This window comes from Aotus nancymaae, unplaced genomic scaffold (genome assembly GCF_030222135.1).
Source record: "Aotus nancymaae isolate 86718 unplaced genomic scaffold, 86718_ANA_hifiasm-v0.15.2.pri h1tg000011l, whole genome shotgun sequence".
Classification (NCBI taxonomy): Eukaryota; Metazoa; Chordata; class Mammalia; order Primates; family Aotidae; genus Aotus; species Aotus nancymaae.
The window spans coordinates 23,084,779-23,096,817 of NW_026988422.1; the positions used below are offsets into that span (position 1 = coordinate 23,084,779).

Genomic DNA, 12,039 nt, shown 5'->3' on the forward strand with positions numbered 1-12,039 from the left:
TAGAAAATGTTTGTTAAATGAATTGATTATTGACTCTTACAGAATAGACAAGCCTTTTTTTTTTTTTTTCTTTTTTTGAGATAGAGTCTTGCTCTGTTGCCCAGGCTGGAGTGCAGTGGTACGATCTTGGCTCCCTGCAACCTCTGCCTCTCAGATGCAAGCAATTTTCCTATCTCAGCCTCCTGAGTAGCTGGGACTGCAGGTCCTGCTACCACGCCCGGCTAAGGTTTCACCATATTGGTCAGGCTGGTCTTGAACTCCTGACTTCAGGTGGTCCGCCTGCCTTGGTCTCCCATAGCGCTGGGATTACAGGGGTGAGTCATGGCTCCTGGCCAAGCCTCTTCTTATTAATAGTTTATTATCATTTAAGTGTGTATGGATATTTGTTTTTTATTTTAAAAGACAAAGTTACATGTTACAAATTGAGGAATTTGTTTGACTTTATTGAGTGTCTCCTATGGTCTAAGTGAAGCAGTAAGTGAGTAAAAGAGAAAGGAGGCATGCTAATTTGTTAATGGTGGGAATATTTTTGGGGCATGGGATTATTAGGATCTCTTTTTTTCATTTATGAGTACATAGTTATAGTGAACATAGATTTTAAATTTGATGAAGGACAAATTAATTCAAAATTTGTTTTTCATATAAATTACCTGATATCTTAAGTTCTTAGAGCATTGTAGAAATTTTAGATTAGTTAAAATTTGTATCATTTCTTTTCTTTTTTTTTCATTTTGTTTTTTGAGATGGAATCTCCCTCAGTCTTTCAGACTGGAGTGCAATGGCCCGATCTCCTGGGTTCAAGTGATTATCCTGCCTCAGGCTCCTGAGTAGCTGGGATTACAGGTGCTCGCCACCACTCCCAGCAAATTTTTGTATTTTTAGTGGAGACGGGGTTTCTCCATGTTGGCCAGGCTGATCTTGAACTCCTGACCTCAAGTGATCTGCCTGCCTCAGCCTCCCAAAATGCTGGGATTACAGGCGTGAGCCACCACACCAGGTCCATTTATTTTCTTAGTAGTTGTAGTACTTTTTACTTGATTTTCTAAAATTATCATGACATGTTAACATTCATGCTGATTAAGTGTAGAATATAGAATAGAAGAGTGCATTTAAGAGAATTATAAGTCATTTTTGGTGAGCTGAATATATTTATAATAGAAAATAAATGGAATTATCTCAAAAATGAACTTGTAGTACGTGCGGAGTCCCAATTTTTTGTATTCTTAAGTGTATTTTTTTTAGAGAGTGTATAAAACGTAACATTGGATATTTTACTGTTCATTAATGCATGCATTTTGGTTATTTTAACTTCATTTGGCTTCATACTATTTTTTTTTTTTTTTTTTTTTTTACTTTTCAAGGAAAGCAAGTCTTGCTCTAATTCGAAAAATGATTCATTTTTGCTCTGAAGCACTGTTAAAAGAAGTTTGCGATTCTGATGTTGGTCACAATTTGCCTACAATACTAGTGGAAATCACGGCAACTGTCCTTGATCAAGAGGTCAGTTTCTTTTTCAAAATTCTGTTAGCATTAATTTCCTTTAGATAGTAAAATAAAAATTTTGTTTTAATTTTAGTAAATCATTTTCTGCAAATTACTGCAGTTCTCTACTCCTGGCAACTAAACTTATTTTTATTGTTTTTCTTTGATTTCCTTGCTATCATGTACTTCCCGCCTCTTTTTTGTCTTTCAGGATGATGATGATGGCCACTTGCTGGCCTTGCAAATCATAAGGGATTTAGTAGACAAAGGTGGTGATATTTTTTTGGATCAGCTAGCCAGACTTGGTGTAATTAGCAAAGTGTCAACGTTGGCAGGTCCTTCCTCTGATGATGAGAATGAAGAGGAATCAAAACCAGAAAAAGTGAGTGGTCTTAATTATAGGGGTATCAGAAAGAGTTTGGCTTTCCTCTTTTGAGGAAAACCTAGTTTCAAGTTTTGATGTTTTTTGATAGAATAATGACAATATGAAATAGTTCTGTGTATTTTTTAAATTGTTCAATTTTCTTTTAAAACACTTTATTGATCAACAATTTTAAACATATAGAAATGTTACAAATATAATTAAAGAATATCAGAATACTCTACCCAGATTCACTAGTTATTAACATTTTGCTCCATTTCCTTTAATATTTTTTCAGACAAATGTATCTGTGTGTGTGTGTGTGTGTGTGTACACTTAAAAAATATTTGACAGTAAACTCAATAAAAAGTTTCCCCTTTTAACCTAAATATTTTGCCAAAAAAACAGGATGTAGTTGTAGTATAATTATCAAAATTTGTACTAATCAGACAATTTAATATTTATGTAAAATTAATATTTCTTCTGGAGACCATATTCAGATTTTGCCATTGTCTTTAATGTCCTTCATAGTAAATTTTTTTTTCTGGTCCACAATAAAATCCAGGAGTACACATTACATTGGTTATTGTATTCCTGGGAACCTGCAGTAGTTTGTCCTGAGAACCTATAACATTGTGTCTGCTTTTTTAAAATTTTCATAGCTTTGGTGTTTATGACGAGAACAGACCAGTTAATTTAGACAAAGAGCCTAACTTTGTGTTTGTGTCATATTTCTTTGTGATTAAATTCAGCTTATGTGTTTTAGTAAAAGTCCTATAGAGGTGATATTGTACTCCTCTGGATGCATAATGTTCCTTCTTGGAGGCACATTTATGTCTTTTTGCCTTGTTGGGGATGATAAGTTGGATCACTTGGTTAAGTTTGTTTCTTCTAGGTTTCTCTACTGTAAAGTTGCTGTTTTTCCTTTTTTTTTTTTTTGAGATGGAATCTTGCTCTGTTGCCCAGACTAGAATGCAATAGTTTGATCTCAGCTTGCTGCAACCTTCACCTTCTGGGTTAAAGTGATTCTCATGCCTCAGTCTCCTGAGTAGCTGAGATTACAGGCATGTGCCACCAAGCCCAACTTATTTTTGTATTTTTGGTAGAGATGGGGTTTCACCATATTGGCCAGGCTGGTCTTGAACTCAGGTGATCCGCCCACCTCAGCCTCCCAAACTGTTGGTATTACAGGCATGAGCCACTGCACCTGTCCTCTTCTTTCTTTTGTAATAAGTAATTTGTAGGGACATAATTCCAGTCTCTGTAAATAGGCTGTTTCTCAGTAAACTTTACCCACCAATTTCTATATTCATTGATAACTCTTCCCTTAGACTGCAAATTTAAATATACCTTTTCCATCTCTACCGAGTCTCAGCAAGATTAATTGCTAATATTTAGTGAGTGCTTACTATATGTTAATAAGAGGGTAGCAATATTTTCGGGAAAAAAAATGTAGTGTATGAGTTGTAATTGTAGAATCCGGAGAGTGGTGAAAGAGAGAGTGTGTACGTGTTACCTAAGTCTGGTTAGTCATCAGAATTACTGGGGGATTTAAGAGAAAACAAAACAAAAATATTATCTGAATTCCTTCTCTGAAACTCTCTCAAAAAATAGGTTATAGCAATCCCAACCAAGATCCCGACAGTCTTTTTGTAAAAATTAACAAGGAGAGTCTAACGTTTATATATAAATGCAGATATTCTAACATTTACATATAAATGCAATAGCCAAAGCAGCCTTGAAAAGGTGTGGCATAGAAGGATGTACATCAGCAGATAATCAAGTCTTTTATAAAAAACTTCAATAATCAAGAAAGTGTGGCAATAGTGTAAAGATAGATTAATGACCCACTACACACATGGTCAATTGATTTTCAACAAAAGTACTAAGACAATTTAATCAAGAAAGGATGATCTTTTCAAAAACTGAACAAGTTGATAGCATATGCAAAAAAATTGAACCTCAGCCCTTACCATATACACGAATTAACAAAACGAATCATAGACTAAAATGTATACACTAAAATTATAAAAATTCTGGAGGAAAAGAGAAAATCTTAGTGACCTTGGGCTTGGCAAAGATTTTGCAAAAGAGACTTCGAAAAGTTACAGTTTAAAAGAACAAATAATTGGTAAGTCGTACTTTATCATTACCCACTTTTGCTCTTCAAAATACATTGAAATGGTTGGCTGGGCAAAATCCCAGCACTTTGGGGAGGCTATTGCTTGAGCCCAGTTCGAGACCAGCCTGGGCAACATGGCCAGACCCTGTCTCTATTTTTATTTAAAAAAAAAAAAAAAAACAACTAAAAGACAAGCCAGAGAATTCCCTCAGATTTTATTTATCTGAAAATGTCTTCATTTGGCCTTCTTTAAAAAAATTTTTTTTTGAGACGAGGTCTCGTTGTGTCACTCAGGCTAGAGTGCAGTGGTGCGATCTTGGCTTATTGCAGCCTCCTCTTCCCAGGTTCAAGCAATTCTCCTGCCTCAGCCTCCCAAGTAGCTGGGATTATAGGCACACACCACCATGCTCAGCTAATTTTCATATTAGTAGAGTCAGGGTTTCACCATATTGGTGAGACTGGTCTGGAACTCGTGACCTCAAAGTGATCCACCGCACTTGGCCTCTTTTTTTTTTTTTTTAATAAAAACAAACAATATTTATTTTATTTTTGTAGAGACAGGGTCTCACTGTGTTGCCAAGGCTAGGCTGGTTTTGAATTCCTGGCCTCAAGTGATCATCCCTTGGCCTTCCGAAATGCTAAGATTACAGGTGTGAGCCACTGTTCATCTTTGTCTAGGAATTTTTGATTTGATACTGGATATTGTAAATGTTATGATGTTGAGTTCTGGGCTTTGCGGTCTTTGTAAAGAATATTAGGCTTAGGCCAGGTGCCTTGGCTTACGCATGTAATTCCAGCACTTTGGGAGGCCTAGATGGACAGTTCGCTTGAGCTCATGAGTTCAAGACTAGCCTAGGTAACGTGGCAAAACCCTGTCTCTACAAAGAATACAAAATTTATCATTGCATGGTGGCAGAATAGCTTTTACTCTAAGAAGTTCGCTCCTATGATCCCTAATTTGTGATTTATCTGAATTCACTGAATACCTGGGTGATCCATGAGGATTTTCCACTCTGCCTGTGTCTGGCCACTTGTATGTTCTCTTAAAACTTTCCAACTGTTCTTTGCCCAGTCTTACGAAGTATCACCCTGTACATGAGTGTAGTACTCAGTGGAAACTCCTTTGCAGGTTTCTGGAAAGTCTTTTTCTCTTTAGTTCCCTAATACTGAACTCAGCCTCCACATATTCCAGTTGCCTTAAACTGTTCAAACTCTGATCTGTTTTCTTAACTTGTATTGCTAGGATCTCTGTTTCCATTCCACGTGAGTTCAGCCAGAAAATGGTCTCTGGTTCTAAGAGACTCAGTTTATTTTCATTTTCTTGGGGATTGTAGTCCTGCAAAGGCTGTTGTTTAGTGTTTGAAAACACATTTTTCATATATCTTGTCTGTATTTTAGTTATTTATAATAGATGTATTTAGGGAATTTAATAATCTTTTTTTATGTATTTTCAATTTTTAAATGTGTCCAAAAAAAGTTTTAGGAGCATAGGCTGAGCTACAAAACGTTTATAGATTTTTTTTTTAAAACGTACTCTTACTAAAATACTTGTATGATCATGGGAATGAGTCAGTGTATTTGATTCACTTGGTTAAGGGTGGGCCCTTGGAATGAATGAGTGAATCTTAAAATAGATAATATATATTATAATATATAAATAATAAATAGATACAATATATTTAGAGAGCGAGTCATGGAGATTATAGATAATGTCTCCATTATTATATATAGAGAGACCCCGCCTCTATTATCTATATAGAGATAATAGATAATGTCTCTATTATCTAGATAGATAGATAGATAGATAGATAGATAGATAGATAGATAGATAGATAGATAGACAGAGATAATAGAGACAGGGTCCCGCTGTCACCCAGACTGGAGTTCTATGGCATAGTCATTCACTATAACCTGAAACTCCAGGGCCCAAGCAGTCCTCCTGCTTTAGCTTCTTCAGTAGCTAGAACTACAGGTGTGCACCACCACACTCAACTAATTTTTAAATTTTTTTTGTGAAGACAGACTTGCTATGTTGCCCAGGCTAATCTTGAACTCCTGGCCTAAGCAATCCTCCTGCCATGGCCTCCCAAAGTATTAGGGATACAGGCATGAACCATCACTTCCAGCCAAAATTTATCTTTAAAAAGCTTTGGTGATTCTGTTACACACTTCAGTTAGGATACCATTGAACCCCTCTAAATTATCACTTTTTACAAATAGGCCCAGAGATATAATGAGTTCATCAAGCTTTTAGATTATTATCTTGTTGTGTGTAGTGCTCTAATCCATTAGTCTTTACCCCACTACACCTGGACGTGATATAATGTAGGTCATTATTTACATTAATTTTTTAATATTTTTAACATTTTTAAGATTTAGTTGTAGGTAATTAATTGGTCAGAATTGAGAGCCAGGTGCCGTGGATTGCACCTGTAATCCCAGCTACTTGGGAGGTAGAGGTGGGAGGATTGCTTGAGGCCAGGAGTTGGAGGCTGCAGTAAGCTATGATGGCACTACTGCACTCCAGCCTGGGTGACAGAGTGAGACCATGTTTCTAAAAGGGGGGAAAAAAACCATATTAAACTACTAGCAACTGAGTATAATGTTCAGGATCTTTAAATTCGAAAATAGATTCATGTTTATAAAATATGTATGAATATTTGAAATTGAAATTATTTTCATGTTTAATTGCATAATTCTTCACATTTAGGAAGATGAACCACAGGAAGATGCTAAAGAATTGCAGCAAGGTAAACCGTATCATTGGAGAGACTGGTCAATCATTAGAGGAAGGGACTGCTTATATATTTGGAGTGATGCAGCAGCCTTGGAATTATCTAATGGCAGTAATGGATGGTTCAGATTTATCTTGGATGGAAAACTTGCCACCATGTATTCAAGTGGTAGTCCTGAAGGTGGATCTGACAGTTCAGGTAATATTTTGTTTCAATTAAAATATTTTCCTAGTTTCTACAGATTGTTTTTTTCCTCAGATTTTTGATACCATTGTCGTGGTTTTTTTTTTTTTTGAGATGGAGTCTCGCTTTGTCACCCAGGCTGGAGTGCAGTGGCACCATCTCGACTCACTGCAACCTCCACCTCCCAGGTTCAATGTCTCAGCCTCCCAAGTAGCTGGGACTACAGGTATCTGCCATCATGCCCGGCTAATTTTTTTATTTTTAGTAGAGACGGGGTATCACCTTCTTGGTCAGGCTGGTCTCAAACTTCTGACCTCAGGTGATCCACCCGCCTCAGCCTCTCAAAGTTCTGGGATTACAGGCGTGAACCACCGTGCCTGGCCTGTCTTGGTATTTTTAAAAAATATTTGTTTCTTTATTATTCAATATTAATTTCTTTTATGTCAGCAGAGAAAAAGTACTATACCATGAAAATGTTTCATAAATGTCTTTTTACTGCATGGGACAAGAAACAACACTATAGCTACTTTTAAAAATACATGTTTTACAAATATAGCTACCTTTTTTTTTTGAGACATTGTCTCACTCTGTCTCCCAGGCTAGAAAGCAGTGGTATGATCATAGCTCATTGCAGCCTCAAACTCATGAGCTCAAGTGATCATCTCACCTTAGCTTCCCAAGTATCTGGACTACTGATGCATACCACCATGCCTGGCTAATATTTCCAGTTTCTAATTTAGTTTTTTTTTAAATTCATATTTTAATAGGTTTTTTTTAAGAGAAAATACATTTAATATTTGAGATAAATAAAATTTTAAATCAAGTATTTTGTCTTTATAGAAAGCCGAAGTGAATTCTTAGAGAAGTTACAAAGAGCTCGAGGCCAAGTAAAGCCATCCACTTCAAGTCAGCCTATACTCTCAGCACCAGGACCCACTAAACTCACTGTAGGAAATTGGTCACTGACATGTTTGAAAGAAGGAGAAATTGCTATTCATAATTCTGATGGTCAGCAAGCTACAATATTGAAAGAAGATTTACCTGGTTTTGTATTTGAATCTAATAGAGGAACCAAACATTCATTTACTGCAGAAACTTCCCTAGGTAAGTATGTAGATACGTAAACTTAGCAGGTAAAAATAAATGAATATGTTAAATCATAATAAAGTATATTCTGTGAATGTTCCTTTTTTCTTCCCAAGGTTCAGAGTTTGTGACTGGCTGGACTGGCAAAAGAGGCAGAAAACTGAAATCTAAGTTAGAAAAAACAAAGCAAAAGGTATCTGTTGGATGTGCTTTATTCTTGTCTTTTATACTGACTTGGTGAATTTTCAGTGGTAAAGTATAAGCATTGAAAACAATTGAGCCATAGAACATAAGCAACCCTAATATAACATATTTTTAGTTGTACTATTTTCTGTGTTCATTTTCTTATTTACATATAATTTTTACATATATATAAAATACCAACATTAAAACAGAATCAAAATGGATATTAATATGAAACAAATGGAATTTAAATTGACTTATTAATGGCACAAAAAATTTTCAACTCATTGAAATTATTATAAATGATAGTAATATTTTTAGTGTTACAGTGGGATTGAGAATGACGATTGTGTTTTACAGTCTGGGTTTAATACCTTGTGATACAGCAACTTAACTGCCTGGTTCTAAATTCAGATTATTTTGATGCTTAGATTAATGGCTATCTCAGCTGAAATTATTACTCAAGAAGATACAGTAGCAGATGTGTTATTCACTAATTTTTTTAATGCTATTCATCAGGTTTGCATTGTTATTTTAAAATATGGCCAGTATATTTCCATGTTTATTAATTGTTCTTGCATTTTTTTTTTTCATTTTTAAAAAAAGAAGATAATCTCATAGTTAGATTCAACATTTTCTGGTGACTAGCATGTTGATTTTACCTATAATGGTAATATAAAATAGGATTTTTAAAAATTTGTTTTGTTTTGAAAGAGTCTCTCTGTGTTGCCCAGGCTAGTCAGAAACACCTAAGCTCAAGTAATCCTCCTGCCTCAGGCTCCCAAGTAACTGGGACTGCAGGCATGTGTCATTATGCCTGGTTCTAAGATAGTTTTTAAATACAGTATGCAAAGAATGCTTGTATGTGTTTGAGATTAGGGGAGAGTTCTTGTGTTTTTATGGTTTTGACCAGAGAAATTGTAATAATGATTTTTTTTTTAAACAAACAGTGAAACTCTTGTAATAATGGTTTGTTTGCTTTTGTTTTGAGAAATAGTTTTAGAAAAGTATTCACAGTAGATTTATTTATTTATTTATGGAGACAGAGTTTCGCTCTTGTTGCCCAGGCTGTAGTGCAATGGCGCAATCTCAGCTCACTGCAACTTCTGCATTCTGGATTCAAGCTATTCTCCTGCTTCAACCTTCTGAGTAGCTGGGATTACTGGTGCTTCCCACCACGCCCAGCTAATTTTTTGTATTTTTAGTAGAGACAGGGTTTTACCATGTTGGCCAGGCTGATGTCAAACTCCTGAACTCAGGTGATCCACCTGCCTCAGCCTCCCATAATGCTGTGTTTACAGGTGTGAGCCACTGCGCCCGTCTTGTATTAATGGTTTTTCTTTGAAGCAAGTGTTTTATATAAGTATGTTCACGTCTTTATTTTCTGTTTGAATGTGCTAGGTTATCCCAAAGATATTGTAAGTGCTACACTTTGGAAAGAACATAGTTCTTTTAGTCTCCCATTTTTTTTAATGAATATATATATCAACCTCTATAACTAACTTTTAATTTTTCTTATGTTCTTTTAAAAAGTGTGAAGCCAGAGATTTTTTTTTATGCCCCTCCCCGAGATTTCTTCAAACCCAGGATTTGAGAAAGAAATATCTCTTCAATTCAATATAGCCATTAGATACTATTATATAAGGAATTTGAGCTAAATATGATCAGTTTTCATTACTCACAGTAGTTTGTTTATTTATTTTTTTTTTTATTGAGATGGAGTTTCACTCTTGTTGCCCAGGCTGGAGTGCAATGGTGAGATTTTGGCTCACTACAACCTCCACCTCCCAGGTCCAAGCAATTCTCTTGCCTCAGCCTTTGGAGTAGCTGGGATTACAGCATCTGCCACCATGCCTGACTTATTTTGTATTTTTAGTAGAGACAGGGTTTCTTCGTATTCATCAGGCTGGTCTCAAACTCTCGACCTCAGGTGATCCACCTGCTTCAGCCTCCCAAAGTGCTGTGATTACAGGCGTTAGCCACTGCACCTTGCCTTATTTTATTTTTTAAGATGGAGTCTTGCTCTGTCGCCCAGACTGAACAAGTGCAGTGGCGCAATCTCACTGCAACCTCCATCTCCTGGGCTCAGGCGATTCTACTGCCTCAGCCTCCTGAATAGCTGAGATTATAGGCATCAGCCAATGTGCCTGGCTAATTTTTGTATTTTTAGTAGAGATGGAGTTTCTCCATGTTGGCTAGGCTGGTCTCGAATGCCTGACGTCAAGTGATCCACCTGCCTCCCAAAGTACTGGGATTACAGGCATGAGCCAGCACGCCCAGCTGACAGTATATTTTATAAAATTGTTGTGAATATTGAACCATTGCTCATAGGAGAAATACTGGGTTAGATTTCTTCTAGGCCTACAGCCTGTGGTGACAACACTTTTGTCACCTTTTTTTTTTGGTATGTTTTTGTTTAAAGACACCTTATTTGCTATGTATTGTTTTTTGGTTTTTGATACAGAATCTCACTCTGTTGCCTGTGTTGGAGTGCAGTGGCATGATCTCGGCTTACTGCAACCTCTGCCTCCCAGGTTCAAGTGATTCTCCTGTGTTAGCCTCCCAAGTACCTGGGATTACAGGCGCATGCCACCATGCCCGGCTAATTTTTATATTTTTAGTAGAGACGGGGTTTCACCATGTTGGCCAGGATGGTCTCGAACTCCTTACCTCAAGTGATCTGCCCACCTCAGCATCCCAAAGTGCTGGGATTACAGGTGTGAGCCACTGCCTCCAGCCTGATATGTATGGTTGATTTGTTAATATTGAGCTGACCAATAGCACTGTTATGGTGGAACAAAGCTTATTTTAGCACACACTTTTTTTTTTCCTGTAAGGTACATCACAGTCTTCTTGTGCTTAGAAACACTGGATAGCACTGGCTGGGTGCGGTGGCTCATACCCGTAATCCAGGCACTTTGGGACGCCAAGGTGGGCAGATCACGTGAGGTCAGGAGTTCAAGATCAGCCTGGCCAACATGGTGAAACCCCGTCTCTACTAAAAATACAAAAAAACCCAGCCAGGTATGGTGGCATGTGCCTCCTGGGAGACTGAGACAGGAAAATCGCTTAAACCCAGGAGATAGAGGCTGTTGTGGTGAGCTGAGATCGCACCACTGCACTCCAGCTTGGGCGACTGAATGAGACTCTGTTTCAAAAAAAAAAAAAAAGAAGAAGAAAGAAACACTGGATAGCCCTTAAGCACTATGTTAAGTAGATTGTGAATAGGGCACTTGTTTATGGTATGAGACCTGAAGCAAAAAAGAGTATCACCTTTTTGAATTCTGCAGAAAACATGCATATTGGGCACCTTAAATTTATTGCTGCTCTGTGCATGTCCATGAATGAATGTGAAAGCACTGCAATGATTGATTTTGAGGTTACAAATTTTAACGAATACTCACATTTGCAAGCCTGGAATCCTTGAATAAATCTGATTATAAATCACCTATCTCAAGAGTTTTTTGGAATACCTAATATGTTATATTAACCAACCAAATCTAGACTACAGGGGACTGAATTTTATAACACAAACTACAAAAATTCAATGAAAACATTAGCAATCCTGTGTTCTCATTAAAAACAAAAAGATTATAGGGGCAGTGGAGAGAGGGAGGGAGGCAAGGGTTCCAAAATTGTTGGGTACTCTGCTCACTATCTAGGTTTTGAGATCATTTGTATCCCCAGCTTTAACATCACACAATATACTCATGTAACCTGCACACGTACCCCCAAATCTAAAATAAAAGTTGAAATTATAAGAATAATTAAAATTTTAAAAAATTATTACTCCACTTTCTTGATTTGAAATCAGTGGCAACTCAGTGAGTAAATGGCTATTCTTTTGCATATAAAAACAAGTGTGCATCAAAATATTTTAGGCAGAA

The 12,039-nt window shown here is 36.7% G+C and overlaps 1 protein-coding gene across 6 annotated transcripts in view; it reads left to right on the top strand.

Moving 5' to 3' along the window:
- HECTD1 (HECT domain E3 ubiquitin protein ligase 1) overlaps positions 1–12,039 on the top strand; it is a 91,656-nt gene that overhangs the window by 35,958 nt on the left and 43,659 nt on the right. For all 6 annotated transcript variants that reach the window (XM_064374699.1, XM_021674898.2, XM_064374697.1 and 3 more), the window contains 5 exons: positions 1,362–1,500; positions 1,694–1,864; positions 6,676–6,898; positions 7,724–7,987; positions 8,086–8,162. In XM_064374699.1, coding sequence (XP_064230769.1) covers positions 1,362–1,500; positions 1,694–1,864; positions 6,676–6,898; positions 7,724–7,987; positions 8,086–8,162 — 874 coding nt within the window. The remainder of the gene's footprint in view (positions 1–1,361; positions 1,501–1,693; positions 1,865–6,675; positions 6,899–7,723; positions 7,988–8,085; positions 8,163–12,039) is intronic.